This window comes from Protopterus annectens, chromosome 3.part0 (assembly GCF_019279795.1).
Source record: "Protopterus annectens isolate FY-2018-M chromosome 3.part0, PAN1.0, whole genome shotgun sequence".
Lineage (NCBI taxonomy): Eukaryota > Metazoa > Chordata > Ceratodontiformes > Protopteridae > Protopterus > Protopterus annectens.
This window is the reverse complement of record NC_056731.1, coordinates 1,958,190,643-1,958,218,476: the sequence shown is the minus strand read 5'-3', so window position 1 is coordinate 1,958,218,476 and position 27,834 is coordinate 1,958,190,643. Positions and strand designations below refer to the sequence as shown.

General features: G+C 41.7%; 1 protein-coding gene across 1 annotated transcript in view; it reads right to left on the bottom strand.

The window, feature by feature from the left end:
- Nucleotides 1-27,834, bottom strand: part of LOC122797209 (HIG1 domain family member 1A, mitochondrial-like) — a 234,273-nt gene that overhangs the window by 140,957 nt on the left and 65,482 nt on the right. The window contains exon 2 of the mRNA XM_044066039.1: nucleotides 13,548-13,634. Within this exon, the coding sequence (XP_043921974.1) occupies nucleotides 13,548-13,629 (82 nt within the window). The 5' untranslated portion in view covers nucleotides 13,630-13,634. The remainder of the gene's footprint in view (nucleotides 1-13,547; nucleotides 13,635-27,834) is intronic.

Sequence of the window (27,834 nt, the reverse complement as noted above, 5' to 3'; positions counted from 1 at the left end):
TTGCTTTTCTGGCGTAAGGTAAGCCATCTGGGCAGTTGTATTCAAGCTTGCACCCAGGAATGTAATTTTTTGAGAGGGTACCAGTTGTGATTTATTTCGTTTATAGTGTACCCTAGACAAGTTAGAACCATTTTTACAAATGCCAGATGTTTTAGAAGAATGTCCCTGTTTTCTGCCTGAATTAGGCAATCGTCCAGATATGTATATATTTGAATATTTCTTTGTCTGCAAAATGCAATTACTGAAGCCAGGCATTTTGTGAAGACCCTGGGCGCAGTAGATAAGCCAAATGGCAGTGCAGAGAACTGGTAATGCAAGTAGCCTGCTTTGAAGTGGAGGTATCTTCTGCAAGATTCCCTGATTGGGACATGCAGGTAAGCCACTTTGAAGTCTACAGTTACCAACCAGGCATCTTTGCCTAGCATAGGAAGTAACTGTTGAAGAGTCAGCATCTTGAATTTTGGAATGTCCAGAAATGTGTTTAGAGTAGGTAAGCCCAGAATTGGACGCCATGATTTGTCTTTTCTGGGTACCAGGAAAAGTCTTGAATAGAAACCTTGTCCCTTTTCCTCTTCTGGAACCAGTTGAATAGCCCCCATGTTCATGAGGGACAGTACTTGTTTCTGGGACTCTGCCCCTTAATTTGGGGGCAGGTCTGGCCATCTGTTTGGGATTGGCAATGTGTGGAAATGAAATCTGTATCACTGGGATACTATATTTAAAACCCATTTGTCCTGGGTTATAAGTTGCCAGTTTCTTGCATGAAGTGCCAGTTTTCCCCCAAAAGGGGCGGCCAAAAGGCAAGTGCTTGGTAGGTATAAAGGGAAGTCATTGAGACTGCTTACCATAGGGAGGTGCCTTGTTGTTTCCAGATTTGGAGGAGGAGGCACCCCATTGTTTTGTTCTAAAAGTTCCTTGTGACTGAAACCTGGAGCCTTTGGAATGTCTGGGTTTGACTTGAGTGGCTCTCGAAGGAACTGGAAAGGACCACTTATAAGAAATCTTGCACAGTTTGCATATATTTAGCTTTATCTTCCATCTTTTTAAAAAATTCTTCAGCCTTATTACCAAAGAGACGGTCCTGTTTGAGCCAAGCATGCCTTCTTAACACAGACCCAGTTACAGAAGCCCTGCAAGAGGCCTCCAAAGAATCAAAACCACATTGCAAAGTATGTTTTCCAACTTGTTCAGCTGAATGCAATAAATCCTGTAAATCTTTATTTTCCACACAGTCAGAAATTAACATAATTTTCTGTTTAAGCAGTCCCATGATATGCTTTTGATATTTAAGCATATGAAATTGACAGTTTAAAGCCCTGATTGCCAAGGTTGCAGAAATGTAAACCTTCTTACCCCATCTATCCAGCGCCCTGGAATCTCTACCAGAAGGGGTAGGATTTTTAGCAGTAGAGGCCTTAATGCCCTTAGGACCCTGAGAAATGGTTTCAGGATCTGCAATAGGATTTTTGAAAAGGAATTTGTCGGAGTCAGGAACCCTGTAGTATCTGTCTGGCTTACAAGGAGCCAGAGGCAGAGAATCAGGAGCCATACTAAATTCTGAAAAAACATCATCAACAATGTCTAAAACAGGAGGTATAGCCAAAGGCCTATGCTGAGGAAGAAGAAGAAAATTCCTAAGTCTCTTTTTAGATTCAGAGAAATCCTGACTTTCCCAGTGGAAATGTTCCCTTAAGGTATGTAAAGTTTCCCCAAAAGAAAAATCCTCGGGGGAGAAGCAGAAGGAATAGAATCTTCTGCATCAGAGTCCTCATAAGTTTGTATAGACAATCCTGTTCATTAGAAGAGTCAGAAGAAATATAATCCTGTTCAGAAGATTCATAATCAATGTCTTTCCTAGGCCTCTTAGAAGGAGGAGGGGTTGGCTACCCCTGATCAGAGTAATTAAATCTTCAGCCATTTTGATCATCTGTTTTTAGGCATAGGGACCTGCACATGTGGCCTAGGCTTCGGTTTTTTAGACATAGATTTTGATTTTGGCCTTAGTTTTGAAGATGGCATCGGTCTAATATACAAATCTGTAGGCCTGAAAACACCCTCAGAAGCCGGTGCCTGCACAGCGGCTCCGGACCCATCTAAGGTACATCCACGAGTTCCATAACTGAAGCATCTCGCGACATACCAGACTCCGAATGGGTCTCAGTAGAGGCCTGCGAGTCAGAAGTAGTGGGTATCAGGGGCTGCGAAAGCACCTCACTGAGTACCAGCAAACTGGCGACTGGCTTAGGAGAAGCATTGTCGTCTGTTTTGGACCTTGAAGGCCTGTCTCTGTCTTTTTCTTTGCGTTTTTTAGGTATTCCGGTAGTCAGATTGCTAACCGATGATATTTCTGGATAATTAAATCACGAGCCAAAATATTTAGAAGCAAACATATACTGACGTTTAATAGTGCGTTGATTAAATTTAGCACAAAACCGACAGCAAGGCACATTGTAGTCAGGGCCTAGGCAAGGAATACAGTACAAATGAAAATCCTTATGAAGTATTTGCTTCCCAAAAGTAATGCAATTATTAACTTTTACTGGCATCAGTAAGGAGCAAGAAAAAGTTTCCCCAATGGGGTACTTAGCTTTTTAGTTGAAGACTTCGGTTCTGAAACTCGAAAACAAAGATTTCAGGAGTCGGCCGACCGGCACTTGCGAACTGCTCCTGCTTCGGGCACCGTGTGGCAAGAAAGACTGATGCAATGCCATTGGCTGCATGTTTTATACCCCTGATGACCTGACGTCATGGAAGAAGGGACAGCAACTGATGCAGGACCCAAGACTTTGTTAATCAGGCCAACTGAGGGCAACCTGCCAGCAGATTACCCAAATGTAATGACTGCAACAGTGAAACATGAAGAACATCTATTATCAAGTACTCTAGGCTTAATATGTGTACCTTATCCACTTTCACTACCCTGGGGAGCAATCATGGCACTGCCAACTTTGCTTGAGATGTTGCCTACTGAGGTTTTTAAAGGAGGCTTTGGACGATGTGTTTTGCATGCTAGTGGGGAGAAAGTTCAATTTTTTTAGCCACTGAACTACTATATAATGTGTCTCCAAAGCTATTGTAGCTGTTGGTGACTTCTAGTAGTAGTTTGCTTGATGATCTAAGAGGCCTTTTGGCTGAGTGATGTTGTACTAGGTTTTTGAGGGCAGGACACTTATTGTGGAGGTAATAGAATGACAGAGGCAGAGCTGATTGTAGGATAGGAGTTTGGGCAGTTCAAGACAGTGGAGCTGTCTCAAAGCAGTACAGTGATGAGTTCTATATGAGCAATTTGCAGCAAAGTGGGCAATTCTGTTATAGCAGGCTTCCATTTTGCTTAGTTCAGTTTTGTTGAGATTAGTCAGAATGGGAGATGCATAGAGTAGGACAGATAGAAGTTGAGAGCGAGCAATGGCTGATCTTTTGTTGTTGGTAAGAAATGGTTTGATACGATAGAGTGATCCCAGTTTGGCATGTACTTTTTTTAACAGTTAAGTTGAGATGACTATCAAATTTTAGGTGGGAGTCTATGGTTATTCCCAATAGCTTAGCCTGTGCCACTGGAGCAATTGGAGCAGCATTTGTGGAATAGATAGTGAATTGACTGATATCCGTGATTTTGTTAGAACTGGTTATAATCATAAGCTGAGTTTTCTTTGGACTGAGGATAAATCGGGCTTTGGTAAGGTAGTTTTCAATGTCAGAGAATACTAGCTGAGTTGTTTGCAGGAGGGTGGGAATGTTTTGTGCAGCACAGATTAAGGTAGTATCATCTGCATACTGAAAGATAGATGCATGCTGTGTGGAGGTATGGAGGTCATTTGTGAAGACTGTGAATAGTAGTGGTCCTAAGATAGAACCCTTTGGGACTCCTATAGTTATGGGCAGCTGAGGGGAGAGAGAGAATTTTCCTATTTCACAACTTGGTACCTGTCAGTTAAGTAGCTTTGGAACCAGTTAAGAGTGGAATTTGATAGGTGATATTGGTTTAGTTTGTTTAGCAGGATTTGTTGTGAGACTGTATCAAATGTTTTGTACATATCCAAAAAAAGAGTTGACACCTGTAGGCCTTTATTTTTTAGATGGTTTACTGTGTCTGTGAAGCAGAGGAGGGCTGTAGTGGTACTATGGGCAGGTCTGAAACCATGTTGAGTAGGTGACAGGATGTTGCTGTCTAGGATATAGTTTAGCACCTGGGTATGGATGCATTTTTCTTTGATTTTGGCCAGGGGGGAGAGTAAAGCAATGGGTCTGTAGTTATTAAGTTCAGTGGAGGTCCCACCTTTATGTATGGGTGTAACATAGGATATTTTCCAGAGTTTGGGCACATAGTTTTCAACAACTGATCTGTTTATGAGAGTGGAGATTGGGATAGCAATAGCATCTGCTGTGAGTTTCAAGAAATAGCTGGGGAGTAGGTCAGCTGCTGTTGATGAGGTTTTTAGTTTGGAGAGCATGCTATTGATTGAAGCAGTGGAAACTGTTTTGAGGGTAAAGCTTGTATTAGTGTTATTTGTTTTGGGGGGGGATACTGAGGTTAGAACTGTCCTGTGATGCTAAGCATAGAATTGAGTTCACAAAGTGGGAGGTGAATTGTGTTTCAACGGGAACTTTAGTGTCAGGGGTGGTTGGTTTGGGGGTAGCCTTTTGGGAGGATTTTAGTAGCTGGCTTACATTTTTCCAAAATTTTGGGGAGTTGTGTTGGTATTTAGTTGGTAATGTCATGTAGCAGGATTTTTTTGTCCAGCCTAATCAATTTCTTTGCACGGTTGCACAGTTCTTGGTACCTAGTTAGGCTTTGTGTTTCTTTGTTTTTTTGATAGTAAAGCCAGGCAGTGTCTCTGGACTTGAGGATTTGTTTGGTTTCTTTACTGAGCCAGGGGTTTGTAAAGGTTCTAACCTTGATTTTGCGCAACGGAGCGATAGTGTCTAGGTGTTGTAGAAATGTTTTGTTGAAATATGCCACAGCCTGGTCAAGTGGGAGGGTTTTTAGGGGGGTCCAGTAACAGTTACGGAGTAAAGTATTGAGGACCTCAGGAGAGACATTTTTTTTGTGTTTCTAGCGGATTTATAGTTAGTGGTTAGTGGTTAATGAGTAGAAAACCCATTATTGTTACTCATACCTCTCAAGTGTGCATCATTATGAGGAATGTTCCTCATTTTGAGTTTTAAAAAGTCCATGTTTCTCACTATTCCACAGCTGAAGGGCTTGTTATGCATTCAGTGTTAAAATTTTTTCTAATTAAGGTCACAGACAGCCGAGATATATGCTCCACAATAATGAAAAGCTTTTTTTACTTTTATCATATTTAGTGACAGTAACAGTTTCAGGTGATAATGGACAACACTGGATTTTGCGAACCATGTCACATATTATTCTGGATTTGCACTTAATGAGCAGTCCAGTGTTCTCCATTATTGCCTAGCCTTCCATAGTATGAATTATCCTGCACTGTTTGAGCTCCTTCATCTAAATACAATCAGTGTAAAACAAACACCCACTCTACAGACCAAAATCTATGCCACCACATTAGCAATACCTGCTGGCATGAGTACCTAAAACTATGTATCATCCTTTTCTGGAATAGGTCCCCCTTACATTTCAGGCACAGAACTTCCCAGCAAACTTTAAAACCTGTCTGGGTGATTTGATGGGTAATCACAATTTCTACCTAGTATATCTGGGGTTCATAGGTTCATAGGAGGTTACTAGGCTAATAGCCCTAGGGCATTTACAAGCTTAGCCATGTAAAAAACCTGTGTACCCTAATTGATCATGGTTAGATGGTCATTTTGAGCAGAGCGATTCTTTGATCAGCATCAACTACCCCTATCCATGAGGGACATGGGTGCCACCCCAGGGGTGAATTTACAGTCACCAATCCAATTGTAAAGGTTGCGCTTTAATAGGGTCATTGAGGTAAAGTGGGAGCTTATTCCAGAGGAGTGGCAGTCTCTGGGAGATATATCTGTCTCTCCAGCATGTTCTGTTAATGTCACAGGCTAGGTTATGATCCTTGGAGTGACTTACTCTTGTCCCATTTGATTTGCAGATTTGCAGCATTTCTATTAGGGCAGAGTCAGAGACTGCTCTGAAGACCAGGCACAGGTCGCCTGTCAGCAGTCCGTATGACAGAGTACAGTGACAGGGCTTTTAGTCTTTTCATGTAAGTCACATTTTGACGGCCCTGGATTCACATGGTTAGAAACCTCTCTGGTCTCTCCAGTTGCTGCAGGTGTCTGGTGAGGGTTAATATTCTTAAAGGAGTATACTATTACTCTGTTACTCTACCACCAATACTGGTGGGTGAAATGGTTCAGCTTCTCAATGGTCTCCTCACTTGTATGTTTAATAAGATGTGGTAAGGCACCATGGCAGGGGGCAAGCTTTATTTTGGGGAAAGGTATATTCTGTTTAAGAGAATGTAGCAAATAAATGCAAAGACACAGAAACAATACAGGATCTAATCTAGTAGCATTATTAAGGGGGCTAAAGTGTAATACAGGATCTAGTAGCATTATTAAGGGGGCTAAAGTGTAAGAAGAAGGAGAAGAATTAGGACAGCAGAGGGAAAAACAATCGTATCTTCAGTGACAGGAATGATGGGTACAGTTACTGAAAACTAGAGCAAAGTGACTGATGTTTTAAGGAAGATGGCCAAACCATGAAATTCAGAACTTTGCAATATTATTTCCTTATTTGCAGCTGCAATCCCTCAGATATATAACCCAAACACTCCTGAGGCCCATATATTTATTTGCCTGTGTTCATTTTGGTGTAATATGTCAAACGACTTGCCCCATTTGCAGTCCAGTAAACTATATTAAAAATAATGGGGAGTTTAAGAGAGAAGCCTCTGGTGATTTCACTAATCAAGACTTCTCCATCAACCCTTTTATATAAAAAAGTGTTTTCATAGTGCCCCCAAGTATTTTACATCCCTTCAAGTGAAGGGGAACCACTTTGAATCTTATATTTATGTCTGAGACATCCAAAATGTTTCTGTCTTACCCAGTTCTCTCTTTGTTCAGATTCTAGTGAGTAAAATATTTAAACTACCATTTTCTTGCTAAAGATCATGATGAATTATAAGGGATCCCTTCTCTGTACCCTTTCTAATTCATCTTTGCTATACTAGGGACTGAACCTTCTGAGCTGTACTAAAGGGGGACTGGTCTATTCAGGAATAGACCATCTTATTAGTAGTCACTTCTGACTGCTAACATGGATTTGATGCATGGAAGTAATCTATTAGATTAAGAGACTCAAAATTGTTTTGCATTGTTGACCATTGTACTCTGATATACTCAAAAAGACATTAGGTTGATGGGCTCATGTGCTACATATTCATGCCTTCAGCTTTTGCATCATACTTAACTGCAATTTCAATGTCAGTGACCACTGTGGCAGTACTGTCAATTTGCATTATTTAAATACACCCTATATAAAAGTGGTGCATTATGCAAAACCTAATCATCATAGTATGCAGGTGAGTATGCTCTAACAGTTTGTTACTGATCCTTTACATGGACAGCAGGTGTCCCTGATTAAAAGACTACACTAGTGCAATGGATAAGATAAAGATGTTGGGTCAGACAGAGGAGAAACAGTTCCTGGGAGTAGTCACAGCAGTATGGAGAGAAAGGCGTATCCCAGATGACTAGAGAACAAGCATAATAGTGCCAGTGCTCAAGAACAAAGGGGGCACTCATGACTGTGGGCAGTACAGAGGCATCAAACTTCTATCACAGTGTATGAACGTTCTGGAGAGGGTGACTGACAAATGAATATGCAGGTTAGTAGAAACTAAGATGGGAGATCATCAGTTTGGATTCAGATCAGGATACAGCACAACTGACTTGACATCTGCGGTGAGACAGACACATATGAAGAAGCTAAAATGAGAATAGGGTTGAACTGGACATTCCTAGACCTGGAGAAAGCATATGATAGGGACCCAAGTAAGCCAATTTGGGCAGTCATGGGGTGGTTTGAAGTACCAGAAACAATGGCAGAATTAGTGCAGGCTATCTGAAAGGACCCAGTGACTCAAGTACGAACAATGTTTGGTCTCACAGAAGAGTTGCCAGTGGGAGTGGGTGTGCATCAGGGTTCAGTTCTGAGCCCACTGCTGTTCATACTGGTGATGGACTACATTAGCAAATAGGTCAGAGCAGACAGATCAACAAAATTGCTGTATGCAGACAATGTAGCATCATAGGCAGTCTCTGAATAAGAATTTCAGCAAAGTATAGGGGAATGGAATACAAAACTAAATGCACATGGGAGGAAACTGAATACAGCTGAGTCTGTTGTAATGGTACCAAATGGGGAAATCAGAAGAAGCTGTGAATTGAGACAGAAGGGAGAATAGTGGTGCAGATTAACAGTTTCAAGTATCTTGGAGGGGTGGTTGAAGAAGAGGGAAGTCTTAAAGAAGAGGTCAAAACTACAATCACAGGGTCTGCAGAAAACTGAAACAAAGTGTTAGGGATAGTGTATGACAGAAGAATACCAAAGAAGCTGATAAATAAGTGTACAAAACTGTGATGTGACAAGTACTACTGTATGGTACAGAAACCTGGGCAGTAAAGGCGGAGCAGTTGAAGAAGCTAGAGGTGATGGAGATGAAGTGCCTGAGAAGGGTGGTAGGATGCACACCGTGGGACAGATGAAATGAGAGGACACAAGAATAACAGACAAAATAGTTCCAATTGCAAAAAAGGTCAAAGAGAACAGAATATGGTGGCTAAAGAGATGGACAGATTGTGTATCTCATACTGAATGCTCATCTATCACATAAACATGTATGCAACAGTATTCTGAAAAGTATTATGTTGTATTCAGACAGGGATATTACCTATACTGGGACTTTTTTTTTAGCACGACAGAGAAAAGAAAATGGTTTTACACCATCAAACACCCACTCACCACTGAAAGTTATCCTGTGCTATAAAGATATCACTACAAAAACATATTATGTCTTCATAAAGAAGCTTTGGGAACCATTAAAAAACACTTTTAGACCAGTAGCTGCACAGACAAGGGCTAAAGGTGAAGGTGTTCCAATATACATCAATAACAAACATATGTCTAGGGTGGTCAAATAGGAGGAATCTGCTGGAGTTCCCCCATGTGCAGATCACCACAGACAAAAGTTTGCACCATATACTAGCCAGCTATAGGTGACCCTCCATGTCCCAAGAAGCTCACAATGCATACTTGGACCTACTGGAGACACTTAACCATCCAACCGAACACCCTACTCATGGGGGACTTTAATTACCCTCTATAGATTGAGAATCCTACCTGGCCTCAAATCTCCAGGCAAAGAAATTCCTGGAATTCATAAATACAAACACCCTTGACCACATAGTGAATATACTCACTACATGCTCCAACATACTGGATCTACTGCTCACAAATATGAGAGAACACTGCATCCCCACATGCCTCATCCTTCCTGGTAAGGTCCGACCATAAAGCTGTCTGCTTTGAAATCAAAATCAACTCCATAATCCAATTAAAACCAGTAACAGTTATGAACTATTCCAAGGCAATTTACCTGATACTAAGTGAACTCTGTACCCATGAACTACCACATAAACGGCAGTCTACTTAATGCTGAATGTGTGATAAGAGACCTTGGGACCCAGGTGGACAATAGTCTCTCCTTTTACAATCACATCGCCACAGTAGTCTGGAAATCCTTCTATGTGGCACACCTCATCACAAAAGGGTTCTCATTATAGAGTACAACACCCCTTTTGGAATTTACCTCACAAGACATCTGCAGCAGCTGGAAAGACCATAGAAGTACCTCACAAAGAGGATTAGTGGCCTCAAACAGATTCCCTACACTGACCATCTCAAAAAACTCTAGCTTTACTCTGTAGCATATTGCCTACTCCGAGGAGACCTCTGCTAACATATAAAGCTATGTTAAACCCAGAGCTGTTGGACATGTTACACCTAAAGAAATCCCAATCCCTCCAAGCTACATGCTCTAGGGACCTAAACCTTGTCACCACAATAAACAGGACATGCTGGAGGGATAGATTTCTGTCCCAGAGACTTCCTATACTTTGGAACAAGCTACCCATCTATGTCAAGCAAAGTTCCTCATTTGCACTCTTCAAGAAAAATCTTGATGAGTGGATGTGAAATAGGAAATACACCCCGGGGATCACTTCTGTGGCTCTGTTCGACAGTTGCCCAGGAAATGAACTTTCCTGGGTGGCATAAGCCAGGGAACCTTGTTCGCTAGCCTTACTTATGCCCTTGGGCTGATAGCCTAGTACCTACCTATGAACCTATGAACCTTTGAACCTATGATGGTTTGTCAAAATTCAATGCTCCTTCAAACCCCAAGAAAACATTAACCTATGCTGCATTGCTCCCAGAAACTCTGTTAAACCATGTCAATGGCTGCATAGAGGCTGCTGTACCTACCAGAAATAAGCCCAGAACTAGCCCCAGAAATAATATGCCCTGGTGGCATCCCAAATTAAACAAGATATACATCAAAATGAAAAAAGTATGGCAAAACTCAAGAAGAGTAATTCCCATAAAGATAAAAAATCTCTCACCAAAGTAAGTATGCAACTAAGAGGGGATAATTAAATCAAGCAAAGCCAACTTGAGGGTAGGATATCCTGTCAGATTAAAGATAACCATAAGACCTTCTACAGCTATGTCAGAAATTTCAAGGGCAGCACACAGCATTATGCTTAATTGGTGATTAATGGTGCCACATTTACTGAGCCTGGCAATACAGCAAACCTGTTAGCTGACAAATTCAGTTTCAACTTTACCCCCCCTCACCCCAACCACTCCCCCAATAATACCCTCCAGTATAACTCCTCCAGCTATAACTAGGGAACATGTACTGGCTGTAGTCATTAAAGCCAAGAACTTGGCCTCAGTGGGCCCTGATATCATCCCAGGATACCTCCAGTATAGTTTGAAATACGACTTAACAGGACGCCTGGAGTCATTATTCAACTATAGTCTTAAAACAAGCTTTTTGTATCATGTGAATGGAGGACTGTGATGGCCACCCCCTTTCATAAGGGAAGCCCTTCAACAGATTCTAGAAGTAAAAGACCATTAGTCTGACTAGTCTTATTTGCAAAGCCATAGAAACAATTGTAGAAATTATAAGCAAGGACATACAAGACCTCCAGACACTGGATCCATCCCAGTTTGGCTTTGTCAAAGGAAGGTCATGCTTACTGATTTTGGTGGACTTCTTTGAAAAGGTCACTAAGGCTATGGATGAGGGAAAAACTGTGCATACTGCCTACCTAGATCTTGCTAAAGCATTTGATACAATGTGGGCATTGTCAAACTTAGAACTAGGTATAAACCGCTTTATAACATGCTGGACAGCTAGCTGGCTCACTGACAGAACCCAGGAGGTTAGAATCAGTGAGGCTACTTCCAAAAATAGGCCAGTCACCGGTGGAGTACCCTCAGGCTCTGTTCTAAGTCCACTCCTCTTTGGCATCTACTTCTTAGATGCCAAAGTCAATGTCAAAGGCCTCTGGCTAACCAAGTTTACAAATGATTGCAAACGAAACAGTCGGTGAAAAAAAAAACTTTATTTTTTTAAGTTTTTGACTATGTAACTCAATGCTTTTACTATGTACCTCAATGACTGTCTACTGTACTGTCGAACTAAAACTGTTAACTTCTAACCTATTATGCATTAAAATCAATTGTATGTTCTGTATTTTGTTCTCTCATGTACTGCATTCTATTGTACTGTGGAGCTTTTCTCCCCGGGCCTCCACTGAAAATGGACCTGTGTCCATTCGGACTTTCCCGATAAACAAATGTAAAAAAATAAATAAATGAGAGCACCCTTCAGGAAGTCCAGATATAGACAATGCTTGGTGCCAAAGCCATGGCTTAATACTCAATAGCAAGAAATGCATTACAGTACTTTTTGGGAAGTCTGCCACTCCAGGGTAACTATGTTATCAATAAAACACCATTAAAAGTCACTTCACTAGTCGGGGATCTGGGAACACATGTAGATGGTAGCCTAGCATTCCAGCAATTTTGTCCAAGGTAGTAAGAAAATCCTTCTGTGTTGCTCAACTTATCAGCACAGGCATATCATCTAGGCCCAAAGAGGTCCTCACTGTACTTGGCCCTCATCAGGCCCATAATAGAGTATAATGCCCCTTCAGTATGTACCTGACCAGACACATGCAGCAACCTCTTTACTTTGTATCATACAGACTTCTGAGAGGTGATTTTTGTGTGGCATACAAGGTATACTTTGAACCTGTTTTGATTAATCTTTGGCACATCTATAAAACAAACAACATCATAACTACTAGACTAAAATATGTACATTTCATTTGCAATACAAATAGGATGTGATGGAGAGATAAATATATTTCTCAGAGAATTCCCATTTTCTGGAAAAGGCTCCCCATCCATGTGAAGCAGACTTTCTCCTTATCCCTATTTAAGTACAACTTGGACCAATGGATGGGTGATCAGAAATTCATCCCTGGTCTGGCTCCTATGTCTCTGATGGAAAGAGGCAGTCAATAAATCACCCCTTATAAATTAAATATAAATCAAATAATCAAATTCTAAGGTCACATTTAGGTTGCACAGCTAAGGTTTTAAGGGCCCTAGTGGTCGTTAGCCTAGTATACACCTATGAACTTATAAAACATGAACGTCTGGGGTATGCCATAGGATCATTTGCCCTTACAGTCAGCAGAAACGGGCTGTGTGCTTTGGTTAAAAACAAAACATTTATGCTTATCACTGTTAATCTAATGATCAAAAAATACTTTGAGGTATCTTACTTTACAATGATATCATGATATCTCTTTTAGCAAAGCAGTATGTCTGCACATACATACTAAAAGTGATCATATTTACTACCTTGTTTATAACGTTCAATATCAAGTATTAAAAAAGTATTAAAAAATCCACATCAATAAAAAAGTTCAGCTTTTAGGATACAATTTAGTGTTCAGATGGTCAAATGAAGGCTTCCATTCTAGTTGTAAAACTTTGAAATTATACCCTACTATGTGTTATCTATCTTTTCCTGCAAGTTTCTTTACAGCTCAGTCAGTCTTGTTATTAAATTATTAATAGCCATTTTTAGCACACATTTGTTTTTGAACTGTACAGCATACATATCTCCTTACCCCCCCCCCCAGTAGTGAGCAGTTCTGGGGGCTTAGGGTCAGAATTTATAAAGAAGAGCACACTACAATATCCTGGATAGATTTACTGGCCTTCCTGTTTCCCACAGTGCATCTGCATGGCTGTAATCATTTTAAATTAATGAAAAAATGCAATGGAAAAAGGGGTGGGGGTGGCCAGAGCCTCAAGGTTCTAAAGACTGCTGTCCATACTTAACATTAAATCACTACTACTGTAACATAAGCCAATGAAATCAACCTTTAGAGTTATAATACAAGAGAATTATATGGAATGTAGTGGTGCATGCCATCAGAGGCCTCTTCCATCAGTTCTTTTTTTCATGACTACTATGTAGTAAAAACAGGCTTACCTATAGGCACAAATGGGGACTCCTTTGCTTTTCTTACTAATTTTGCTGACTGGCTGTCCTCTGGGAAGTCACCTGATGACATTTTGGCTGTTCACAAAAATCATAAGGATTATTTACTCAGGTACACAAGAATATAGTGTTATAAACAATTAAAAACATCAAAATCATCTATGCCTTGAGAAACATGAATATCTCGCAAGCCCTAAACAAATACAGGCTAGAACAAATAGATACAGACTACATACATTTCTTGAGGCATTTCAGAAAAAAAAAGCTACTGACATGTACACTATATACAGACTGTGTGTGTGTGTGTGTGTGTGTGTGTGTGTGTGTGTGTGTGTGTGTGTGTGTGTGTGTGTGTGTGTGTGTGTGCGTGTGTGCGTGTGTGTTTGTTTATGAAAATATATGTGCTTGTACATTTGTATGTCTGGAAACATGCCTGGATCCACTTCTCATGAGTATGTTACTTTTCTTTAGGCTTTTCCCGGTTAGGGGTCGCCACAGTGGAACTCTGGTCCACTAATGATTGGCAGTAGATTTTTACGGTGCCGAGGTGCCAGCTCGACACCCAACCTTCAACAAAGACACGCCCATTCACGCATGTCTTTCGAATGTTACTTGACTGCGGGGAGGACATGCAGACTCCACACAGAAGGCACTCCAGCCGAGAATCGAACGGGAGAACCTCTTGCTGTGAGGTGACAATGCTACCGCTGCACCACCGTGGCTTTTTCCACTTCTCATGAGTATATACTGTGATAATACCAGTTCTGCATGCAGGTAATAATACAGACAGCTCATGTTCCCCTCAGTCCATATACAGTTTACAACATGGTATACAGATGCTCAGCTGTTTTAAGATGGGACATATTACAAACCCTAATACATTGAATAAAAATATAATGTAGTATCTTCATTTTGGTTAACAGTAATTCTGCCCTAACTGTACTTTATTAATTTTGGTGTTACTACAGAAAACACAGCCAATTAAACAAAATCCTACAAAGATAAACCTATTTGCACAAAACATACAACTGGGCACCATCAAGGCATTATCTGTATTGCCATTTGCAGTGTCATGAAACAATGTACGAAAAGCATCAATAACATTCTGAAGATGACACCTGCTACAATGTTGCCACCTATGTGCCCAAAACCATTTAGCCTTGGTGCAGATTAGACAATGGCAGCAGTGAGATGAGTTTAAAAATCAGACACACCCCACACCACACATCATCACTACCAGCAGCAGCACACATCATGCATCATTATTATCAGCAGTAGCACACACCATGCATCATCATCATTATTATCATCAGCAGCACAAACCACGCATCATCATTATTATCAGCAGCAGCACACACCATGCATCATCATTATTATCAGCAGCACACACCATGCACTGTCATCATTATTATCATCAGCAGCACAAACCACGCATCATCATTACCAGCAGCAGCACACACCATGCATCATCATTATTATCAGCAGCACACACCACGCATCACCATTATTACCAGCAGCACACACCATACATCAGCATTATTATCAGCAGCACAAACCATGCATCATCATCAGCAGCAGCACATACCACGCATCATCATTATTATCAGCAGCAGCACACACTACGCATCATCATTATTATCAGCAGCACACACCACGCATCACCATTATTACTAGCAGCACACACCATGCATCATCATTATTTTCAGCAGCACACACCACGCATCATTATCAGCAGCACACACCATGCATCATTGTTATTATCATCAGCAGCACAAACCATGCATCATCATTATCAGCAGCACACAGCACTCATCATCATTATTATCAGCAGCACATACCATGCATCATAATTAGTATCAGCAGCAGCACACAGCACGCATCTTTATTAGCAGCACCACACACCATGCATCATCATTATTATCAGCAGCACACACCACGCATCATCATTATTATCATCAGCAGCACACACCACACATCATCATTATCAGCAGCACAAACCACACATCATCATTATCAGCAGCAGCACACACCATGCATCATTATCAGAAGCAGTACATACCACACATCATCATTATTAGCAGCAGCACACACCACGCATCATTATTATCAGCAGCAGCACACACCACGCATCATCATTATTATCAGCAGCACACACCATGCATCATCATTATCAGCAGCAGCACACACCACGCATCATCATTATTATCAGCAGCACACACCACACATCATTATTATCAGCAGCAGCACACACCACACATTATCATTATTATCATCAGCAGCACACACCATGCATCATCATTATCAGCAGCACACAGCATGCATCATCATTATCAGCAGCACACACCACGCATCATTATTATCAGCAGCAGCACACACCATGCATCATCATTATTATCATCAGCAGCACACACCACACATCATTATTATTATCAGCAGCACACAGCACACATCATCATCATTACTATCAGCAGCACACACCATGCATCATCATTATTATCAGCAGCAGCACACAGCATGCATCATCTTTATTATTAGCACCACACACCACGCATCATCATTATCAGCAGCACACACCATGCATCATCATTATCATCAGCAGCACACACCACGCATCATCATTATTATCAGCAGCACACACCATACATTATCATTATCAGCAGCACACACCATGCATCATCATTATCAGAAGCAGTACATACCAGACATTATCATTATTATCAGCAGCACACACCACACATCATCAATATTATCAGCAGCACACACCATGCATCATCATTATCAGCAGCAGCACACACCACACATCATCATTATTATCAGCAACACACACCACGCATCATCATTATTATCAGCAGCACACACCACGCATCATCATTATTATCAGCAGCAACAACACGCATCATCATTATTATCAGCAGCACACACCATGCATCATCATTATTATCAGCAGCAGTGGCGACTTCCTTTTTCCCCATCTCTACATGGGGCCGGGGTTTTGTGTCAGGTATAGTCACTCTCTTGATTCAGTGCCACTCTCCTACCTTTTTTAGTAGACATGCTTGACTGTCACAAGTCCTCACACAATCCAACTATCTCCTGGCTGGGCATCCTTGTCTCCACTTGCCTTCTTCCTGTCTCTCCCAAATTTTCCTTACCAAATAATCTTCTGCATTTATGCACACGTCTGAACCACTGTAATCTGTTGTTGGCCTTTTCTTCAATTAGGGCTACATTGACTTCTGTGGTGATGTTTTCATTTCTTCACCTGTCCCACAGTATGCATCCTACCGACTGTCTCAGACATTTCATCTCTGTCACCACAAGCTATCTCAGCTGCTCTGCCTTCACTAACCAGGTTTATGTGTCATAAAGAAGTAGTGGTCACAGCACTGTTTTGTACACCTTACTTTTCAGCTTCTTTGGCATTCTTCTGGCATACACTACTCCTGGCACTCTGTGCTAGATGAATGCAGCCCCTCTGACTCTAGCTTTGACTTCCCCATTCAGACTTCCCATCTCGTCAACTCTTGCCATTTATCTCTTGATTCAATGATAACCTTCTACCTTCTTCAACAGTGCCTCTTCTCTCAATCTATCCTTTCTCCACATACCTTTGTTTCCTCTTGCCTTCTTTCTGTCTCTCCAAAAATCTTCTTCACCAGATTATCTTCTGCTTTTCTGTCCATGTGCCCAAGCCACCATAATCTGTTATCCTTTACCTTGTCTGCAATTGCAGCTACTTTGGCTTTTGCTTTGATGTCCTCATTTCTTCATTTGTCCCACAGTGTGAATTCTACCACCCATCTCAGGCACTTCATCTCCATGACCTCTAGCGTCCTTAACTGCTCTGCCTTTACTGCCCAGGTTTCTGCACCACTGTTTTGTGCACTTTACTTTTCAGCTCCTTTGGCATTCTTCTGACACCCACTACCCCTGATATTCTGTGCCAAATGGCTGCAGCCCCTTTGATTCTAGCTTTGACCTCTTCATTCAGACTTCCCTACGCCTCAACCAACCCTCCCAGGTACTTAAAGCTGTTAATCTGGTCTACTATTTCCCCATCCATCTCATTTCTCAAGTTCTTCTGATTTCCCCATTTGCTGCCATCACAACTGTCTTATCTACTCATTTTCATACCATGTGCTTTTAGTTTTGCATTTCACTTCCCTATGTTTTGCTGAAGTTATTGCTCAAAGTCTGCCTGTAATGCCACATTATCTGCATACAGCAACTTTGTTGTGCAGTCCTCTCCGACCTGTTTGCTAATGAAGTCAGGAAAAGCAGCAGACTCAGATAAGGCAACAGCAGATATCATCAAGATGTTGGGTGAGGTGAAGAAATGAGGACATCAAAGCAGAAGCCAGGGTAGCCCCAATTGTACAGAAGGTCAAGGAGAACAGATTATGGTAGTTCAGTCATGTGTACATAAAAGCAGAAGATAATTTGGTAAGAAAAATTTGGGAGAGTCAAGTATGTAGTCAACACCCATGTGAACAGCAGTGGGCTCAGAGCTGAACACTGATGCATACCCACTCCCACTGGGAGCCCTTCCTTGAGGCTGAACATTGTTCATACTTGAGTCATTCGGTCCTTGTACATAGCCTGCAGTAATTCTAGCAATGTTTCTGGGACTTTGAACCACCACTGGACTGCCCAAATTGGCTTTCTTGGACCTTGTCACATGCTTTCTCTAAGTCTAGGAATGCCCAGTTGATCATTTTCCTTATTTCAGGTTTATTCTCAACTGTCTGTTTCACTGCAAACATTAGGTCAGTTGTGCTGCATCCTGATCTAATCTGAACTGCTCATCTCCCATCTTACTTTCTACTACTATGCATATTCATTTATCAGCAACCCCCACCAGAACTTTCATGCAATGTGACAAGAGTTTGATACCTCTGTACTGCCCAAAGTTGTGGATGTCCCCTTTGTTCTTGTACACTGGCATTAGTATGTGAATTATTATTATATTCTCCAGTCATCTGGGATATGGCTTTCTCTCTGTATTTCTATGAGTATCCTCAGGAACCATATCTCCCCTGTCACATCCAACTTGATCATATCTGCTGTGAGCACATCTGAGCCTGCTGCTTTCCCTGACTTCATTTTCCTTAGTGATGCTCTTACATCTTCTAGAGTGGGCTCCTCCCCTTTTTTTTCTCATCATAAGCTGTGTCTAGAGCAGTACAGCTTCTGTGAGGCTTTCTTCATTCAGAAGTTGCTGGAAGTGTTCCTTCCATCTGTCTTTTATGTCTTGTGGAATGGTGAGAAAGTTGTTGCTGGCATCCCTTATGAAAGGTGTCTGACAGTCTGCTTTATCTTTCTGTCTTTGCCTTCCAACCTGATAGTTTCTGCCATTTAACAAGTCACTTTCTAGATGCTGGTAGAGTGTCTCTGATGCCTCATTCTCTGCTACTGCAACTCCTCTCTTAGCTTCTCTGCTAGTCAACCGGTATTCCTTCTTAGCCTGGTCCATCTTTTCTGTCTTCTACTTTTTCGTGCACTCCACCTTTCTTTTAATGACTTCCTGGACTTTTACATTCCATCACAAGCTTTGTCTCGGCTGTAAATATGTCTGCTTTATAGTCCTCACACATTCTGTTTTGAGGCACTTCCATTCTTCTTAACTCCACCTATGTTCTCTTCTTCCTGAGGTGCTAGAGCCCAGAACAATTCCTTGAACTCTTGTGCTTTCTCTCCAGTCAAATTCAAGGTCTTCAGCCTAATCTACGTTGACCTTACTGTCTTCTCTAACCACTGTTTGCAACCACTGGTGTATGCTGTGTGTCAACTGTTTCACTAGGGATGACTTTGCAGTCACTGATTCTACCCCAATGTCATTTCCTTACTAGTAGAAAGTCGACCTTAGTTGCATTTTGGCCACTGTTGTATGTGATATTGTGACTGTCTCTCTTACTGAACCATGTAACCATGCAAACTTCACCCCCCTCTCACCCCCAAAAGGGCCCATAACAATACCGGAAAAGTGTAGTGTCCCAGAAATCACAGACGCACAGGTGAAAACAGCCCTTTCAAAAGCCAAAAGCACAGGGTCAATGGGGCCAGATGGTGCCCCAGGCTGCGTCTTGCACAAACTACAGAAAGAACTAACCCCCGACCTAAACATACTGTTCAACCTCAACCTCTCTGCAGGCTATGTGCCCATAGAATGGTGCACAGCAATGGTTATTCTGCTCCACAAAGGAGGGGACACAACTGACCCTGGTAACTATCGCCCCATAAGCCTGACTAGCCTGGTCTGCAAGGCTATGGAGCGCATCATCATGGAACTCATTAACAAAGACATTGGGAACCTCCAAACACTTGACCTGACCCAGTTCTGCTTTGTTAAGGGCAGATCATGCCTACTAAACCTGGTTGACTTCTTCGAGACAGTCACCAAGGCCATACATGAGGGGAAGGTGGTTCACACAGCCTACCTTGACCTCGCCAAGGCTTTTGATACCATTCACCACTCGGGAATTATAGAAAAACTCACCAGCCTGAACATAAACCTCTACGTCACGAGATGGGTTGCCAACTAGCTTACAGATAGAACTCACACAGTAAGAATAACGGGTTCCAGGTCTGACTCTAAACCAGTCACAAGTGGTGTCCCACAAGGCTCGTTCCTGGGACCCCCTACTGTTCGGCATATACTTCTCAGAAGTACAGGCAAACACAGGAGGACTATGGCTAACCAACTTCGCTGATGACTGCAAACTGGGAACCATAATTGACTCTCTGGCTGACATGGGCATTCTTCAGAAGGGCCTTTCTGAGACAGACACCTGGTGTCAAAGTCATGGTCTCAAGCTAAATGCCAAAAAATGCATGGTCATCCCATTTGGGAAAAACAAAACACCCATGAATTACCACATAGATGGCAGCCCCCTTAATACAGAAGAGGTAATAAGAGATCTGGGGACCCAGGTAGATAGTAATCTCTCCTTTGACAATCATATTGCCAAAGTAGTTAGGAAATCCTTCTATGTAGCCCATCTAATTACTAAAGGGTTCGTATCTAGAAATAAAGAGGTTATAGTGCCCCTCTACTCATCACTCATCAGACCCATCATAGAGTACAATGCCCCATTTGGGATGCACCTCACAAGACACTTCCAACAGCTGGAATGACCACAAAAGTACCTCACCAAGAGGATTACTGGCCTCAAACATATGTCCTATGCAGCCTGACTGGAAAAACTCTGGCTGTACCCAGTGGCATATCGCTTACTCAGAGGTGATCTCTGCCTGACTTACAAAGCCATGTCCAACTCAGAATTAATGGACATGCTCCACCTAAAGAAATCCAAGTCACTGCGAGCCACTCGCTCTAGTGAGCTAAGCCTCACCACAACAATAAATAGAACATGCTGCAGGGATAGATTCCTGTCACAGAGACTCCCCATGCTTTGGAACAAAATTCCTAATTACATTAGGCAGAGCACCTCACTAACACTCTTCAAGAGAAACCTTGACGAGTGGATGGGCAACAGAACATACACCCCTGGGATCACTTCATTGGCTCTTCTTGACAGAGGCTCAGTTAATTAATCAATGGGGCGGCGAAAGCTGACACACTCTGGCTAGGCTTATAAATGCCCTCGGGCAGATAGCCTTGTACTTACTTATGAACCTGTGAACCTATGTGCTTGCCAGCATCAATCCATTTGCCAAACAGAAATCTAGAATGGCCTCTCCCTGTTTATTTATATATTTTTATTTATCCTTTGTTGACTAGGTTAGTTCCACTCATACCTCTAAACCTCTTAGCATAACAAATCTGGACAAAGCCAAAAATAATGGAGGAACAAAGCCCCAAAAACAGGGATAAACTTTGAATGTTACTCTATAAATTTAGAAAAACTGCTAGCATAAAAGGTATTGTGTTCCCATGCATTTTCTGAAGGCTATGAAGTCTGACACTCAACTTCCTGTCTTTATTTATTGAATTTATTCCTCACTGCTTTGCCATAAAAATCCAGAAAGTTACAAATTTTATGAGGAACAAACCAAAAATATGAAGTAAAAATCTGGACATTTGAGACTGAGGTATGGTCCCACTAGGCTAGCAGCCTCTTTTCACTGGAGACCCATGGTGGTATTTATACTATTAGGGGAAATTTGGCCAGGGCATCGGGGAATGTCCCCTACTCTTTTTTGACAGGTACAGTGGATCTTTTACGTCCACCAGGGCTACTGTCAACTCAACAGATGGGTCTCAGTTTAACATCTCATCTGCAGGACAACATGCTCAGAAGTGTAGCACCTCCCTTATGCTGTACTGGAGTGTCAATAATTTATCTATTTGGTGTGAGATCAGAGCCCACAGCCTTTTGCACCAAAGGTGAGCATGCTACTTGTTGCTCCAGTGACATTGTTTTTTATTCCTGTTCCCTACCCATGTGGACCCAGACAGTACTCATAATGTACGCTGTCTGTCCTGATGTGTGCATTCATGTCATCCATCATCAACACCAATTCATGCTGTCCTGCTTTATCAAGTAGGTCCTGCATCTGCTGTCTGAATACATTCTTTTCCTCACTATCACAACCTTGCTGTGGGTTGTAGGCTGAGATTATGAACAGTAACCTTTCCTTACACTAGAGCCTGGCTGCAATAAGTCTGTCACTAATTCTGATGATATCTCTCACTGCTTTCTGAAACTTCACTCTCACTACAATTCCTACATTATTTCTATTCCGTCTTCCTTCTGAGTAGTGGTCTCTGGATACTAGGCCTATTGGCTTTGCTGCAACGCCTTTCCATCTTGTTTCCTGGATATATAGGATGTTCAGCCTCTTCCTTACCATCAAGTCACCCTCTTCCAATCTATGTCTTGTCAGTGAACCTATATTGAGTGTAGTAACTCTTAGTTCATGTTTGGCAGTTTTACTGGTTTTATGCCTAGCTTTTACTCCAACTGGACATTGTATGACCAGTAGCTTACTGACCCAGGGCTGCTGGGCTTTATGGCGGGCACACGCTGGCCAATAGGAGCACATACACCCCTCCCAACATTAGCAAGGGGCCTTGATGGAGGTTGAACTAGGCCGAGTCCTGAAACCACTCATTACTAACAAATACCCATCCCTATTTGGCCACAGTCAACATGACCAAATCAACCAGAGCTATATTTTACACAATTGAGTGGATAACCCTGACATGGTGCACTGTCCATGATCTGTGTTCTCCTATCTTGAAGATACTGTGCACCACAGTTGATGCCCAAAATGGTTGGTCTATGTTGCTCGTCCGGTCAGGATAAAACAGACGAACAGTTGTGGGTTTGGTTCAAGCAGCTTTATTATATACAAACACATCAGGATTGAGGCTTAGTAACTTAAACCTAAATAAACTTATAAACAGACTGACTACTTCATTCATACATGTTAACAATCTGGCTGTCCTCTCAAAATGGCACTGCTGCTTGCACGTGCTCTCTATTTATATGCACGTGCCCTCACTTTGAAGTGCTTCTTAAAGTTACAACACACGCTCTGGTCTACATCCTCCCTCTTTGAGAAATAAATGACAACATTCATTGACATGCAATTGTACAAAAATGATCCTTTGATGTGCAATTATACAGAACTAAATACAAATAAAACAATCATGTCCCGGTTGCTGTGTATTTTACACGAGGTCTAGAAATACAACCTGATCATGTGACATAAAAATTAGAACTGGGTTTAGCAACAGGGACTGCTTTAATGAATGTTCAACTTCAGGGACATCTGGGACATCATCAGGAATGGGACTAGGTACTGAGACATGTCCTTCAACAGGAACATCGTCTGGATTCCTCTGAGATCTAGAGTCTGTACCACAGGTACAATGCTGTGATATTGATTCAGACACCGGAAGAAGATGCTTGTGATTCCTTCTGTATTCTATACCCTCAGATTTCACTAAACAGGATCTCGGCTCAGCACATATACCTCTCACTTGACCAATTTGATCAAAGCCTTTCCCTGTTTGCATCCTTACTATCTCTCCTTCTTTCAGTGGCGAAGAAATCTGCTCGTTTTATCATAGCTGAACTTCTAAAAGGAACGCTTTTTAAATAGTTGGGCTTTGATTGCTCTGGTGGTTTTAGCATTAGGCACCAACAAACTAGAACTGATAGGCAAGGTTGTTCTGGTTTGCCTAGATAGAAGTCTCTGAGCAAGCGAGCCAAGTAAGTTGTCACAGGGTATATTTCTGAGATTACGTAAATTCAAGAAGATATCGGTGTTGTCACACTTTGACCTCTCTAGTAATTGCTTTGCACTTCATACTACACGCTCAGCCAGGCCGTTTGACTGGGGGTATTCTGGACTTCTAGTAATATGGAAAAAGTCCCACTCTTTTGCAAATTTCTGAAATAACTGACTGATAAACTGGGCACCATTGTCAGAAATGACTTTGCGTGGACTACCATGGATGGAAGTGACGTTTCAACTTACTAATAACAGTACTGGACGTTAGGTTAGGTAGCAGATCAATCTTGAACCAGTTTGAATAAGAGTCTACCAACACTAAGTAATTTTGATTGTTCCACTCAAATATGTCAGTGGCTACTATTGACCAAGATAGTTCAGGAATCTGGCTTAGATGAAGTGGCGCTTTTTGCAAATACGGTTTAGTACTATTACACACTGAACAAGATGAAAGCACTTTATCAGTGACCTTCGACAGAGAAGGCCAAAATAGTAGCCCTCTTACCCTTCTTTTGGTAGCTTCAGAACCTGGGTGGCCATGATGCAAAAGCTGAATGTACTCATGTTGTAAAGAAGAAGGAACAATAACTTTAGGACCTTTGAAAATGATACCATCTTTCATCAACATCTCATCTCTGAAAGGAAAATAAGGTTGCACTTCTGTAGGTTCACAAGATTGCTTTGATGGCCATCCAGCACTGATGAAGTGGTTGAGCTTTTGCAAAAGTGGATCAGTCTTTGTTATGATCTCTTACCTCATCAAGTCCTGTGTTAGAAAAATTACACACCTCCTGACATCGAAGTCAAATTGTTCTGCATCAACCTTTTCTGTGGTATTTCTCAGTGATCTGGATAAGGTAACAGCCAGATAAAGAAGTTTGCTTTTTGTACAGACCATTTTGAAGTTGTACTTTTGTAATCTGAGCATCATTCTTTGTAGTCCTGCTGGAGCTGTATGCATAGGCTTCTTTAAAATAGTGACTAGAGGCTGATGATCAGTCTCAATCTGGATAGCTTATTCACAAATATAATTATGGAACTTCAAACATGCAAACACAATTGCCAAAAGTTCCTTCTCAATTTCAGCATACTACATCTCAGTTTGTGTAAAACAGAATGTGTGTATGTACCTTTAAGTAGTATTTCCAGATGTAGGCACTTGCATATAAATAGTGAGCATGTGCAGGCAGCAGTGCCATTTTGAGAGAACAACCAGAGTGTTTATGAGTGTGGTAGTCAGTTTGTTTATAAGTTTACAACAAGAACATATGAGTGAATCAACACAATGAGGCGACTCAAAAACAAATAAACACTGATAAAAATTTAAAAAATGTATTCAAAAAATGTTAGCACTTTCACAGTAGTTATACTACTTCATCAGACGTTGTAAAGCACACATAGTGAAACCAATATAAATACATAAGTACAAAAATCACAGCCAATCAGCAGCTATAAAAAAACATTAATTAAAACAGTTAATTTCCTTAAAGATACAACAAAAAATAAATGTGCACAAACTTACAAAACCTACATAGTGTTCTTACTTAACTTATTGATGTCACTTTAAGAAGGGGTTTCACTGGAACCTTATCATTGAGACCCTTTCTTGTTTCTGCTCTCAACCTAATGATCCACCTGGCCTCTGACACTTCAGTGAAGTTTTCCAACTCTCCCCCACGTTCACTGAGCATAGCTCTCTCCATGACTAAAAATTTAAATGAATGCGACTGGCCTGTACATATCTCGCTAAAGCATTTGTCAGGTTACATTTTCTTATATCATAGAGTGCTCCCTTATTCTGTCCTTAAACCGTCTATTGTTTTTTCCTACATAAAATGACATACTGGAGCAAATAGCTAAATAAACCACATCAGTGGTATCACAATTAGCCCTGACATTAAATATAAACATTTTCTTTGTCTCAGGATGCTCAAATTGGCCTGATGAATGGCAGTGGAATTTTTAACTAGATTGTTCAATTAAATTTTGGAAAGTCAGAGGATGCCTGAGGAGTGGAGAAAAAGTGTTTTGGTACCTATCTTTAAGAATAAGGGTGATGTGCAGAGCTGCAGTAACTACAGAGGGATAAAATTGATCAGTCACAGCTTGAAGTTATGGGAGAGAGTAGTAGAAGCTAGGTTAAGAAGGGAGGTGATGATTAGTGATCAGCAGTATGGTTTCATGCCAGGAAAGAGCACTACAGATGCGATGTTTGCTCTGAGAGTGTTATTGGAGAAATACAGAGAAGGTCAGAAGGAGTTGCATTGTGTCTTCGTAGACTTGGAGAAAGCATATGACAGGGTGCCTAGAGAAGAGTTATGGTACTGCATCAGGAAGTCGGGAGTGGCAGAGAAGTATATAAGAGTGGTACAGGATATGTACGAGGGTAGTGTGACAGTGGTGAGGACTGCAGTGGGAGTGACAGATCCGTTTAAGGTGGAGGTGGGATTACATCAATGATCAGCTCTGAGTCCTTTCTTATTTGCAGTGGTGATGGACAGGTTGACAGATGAGATCAGACAGGAGGCCCCGTGGACTATGATGTTTGCAGATGACATTGTGATCTGTAGTGAGAGTAGGAATCAGGTTGAGGAGACTCTGGAGAGGTGGAGATATGCTCTAGAGAGCAGAGGAATGAAGGTCAGCAGGGCTAAGACAGAATATATGTGTGTAAATGAGATGGAGGGTAGAGGAATGGTGAGGATGCAGGGAGTAGAGTTGGTAAAGGTGGATGAGTTTAAGTACTTGGGATCAACAGTTCAGAGTAATGGTGAATGTGGAAGAGAGGTGAAGAAGAGAGTACAGGCAGGGTGGAATGGGTGGAGAAAAGTGTCAGGAGTGATTTGTGATAGACGGGTAGCAGTAAGAGTGAAAGGGAAGGTCTACAAGACAGTAGTGAGACCAGCTATGTTATATGGGTTGGAGACAGTGGCATTGACAAAAAGGCAGGAGTCAGAGCTGGATGTGGCAGAGTTACAGATGTTAAGATTTGCACTCAGTGTGACTAGGATGGATAGGATTAGGAATCAGTATATTAGAGGGTCAGCTCATGTTGGACAGTTTGGAGACAAAGCAAGAGAGACGAGACTGCGTTGGTTTGGACATGTGCTGAGGAGGGATGATGGGTATATTGGGAAAAAGATGCTAAGGATGGAGCTGCCAGGTAAGAGGAAAAGAGGAAGGCCTAAGATAAGGTTTATGGATGTGGTGAGAGAGGACATGCAGGCGGTTGGTGTGACAGAGCAAGATGCAGAGGATAGGAAGAAATGGAAAGAGATGATCCGCTGTGGCGACCCCTAACGGGAAAAGCTGAAAGATAATGATGATGATGAATCAATATACATACAATAACTACATTTCTTACAAGTGGACATAACAAGAAAGACTTCATTCTGTGGGTATTTTATTGTAATTTTAGGGTAATAAGAAGTTATGTACTCACCATAACATTCCATGTTTGTTGTCCATCTCACCTTCATTCATTGCTGGTTGGGTTCAGAATTGATTCTTTATTCCAACTCGGCCTATACAAAAGCTCGTGGACTTCCTCCGGCTCGTGGCTACACCCTATCCCATCATGCTCAGGGAAGATTACCCAGATCTTGTTTGCAGATACTATAGCTACTGTCTCTAAACATATAACCATGTCCAAAAAGGACTAAAGAAGAGATTCCGAGAACATCAAGTTCCAATTAGCAAGAAACCACTCATTCCTCCAGGAGCTGGGGGAAGGAGGGTGGGATGCAAGAATGAAGGTGAGATGGACAACAAACATGGAACGTTATGGTGAGTACATAACCTCTTAATGTTATGTTTGCTGGTTGGGACAGCATCCCTAGCACCTTCTTTCTTGGGTGGCTTAAGGGAAAATACTCTTCAGAACAGTGGACCCAAAAGAGGCCCTGTTCCTGGAGACCAATTCGACTTTGTATTGAGTGATAAAGGTATGAGGCTTTACCCATGTTGCTACTGCACAAATTGAATCCATAGGTAGCCTTACATGAAAGGCCGATGAGGTTGCTACAGTTCTTGTGGAGTGGCCCTTCACTTTCCCTGGAAGTTCTCTATTCTGAGA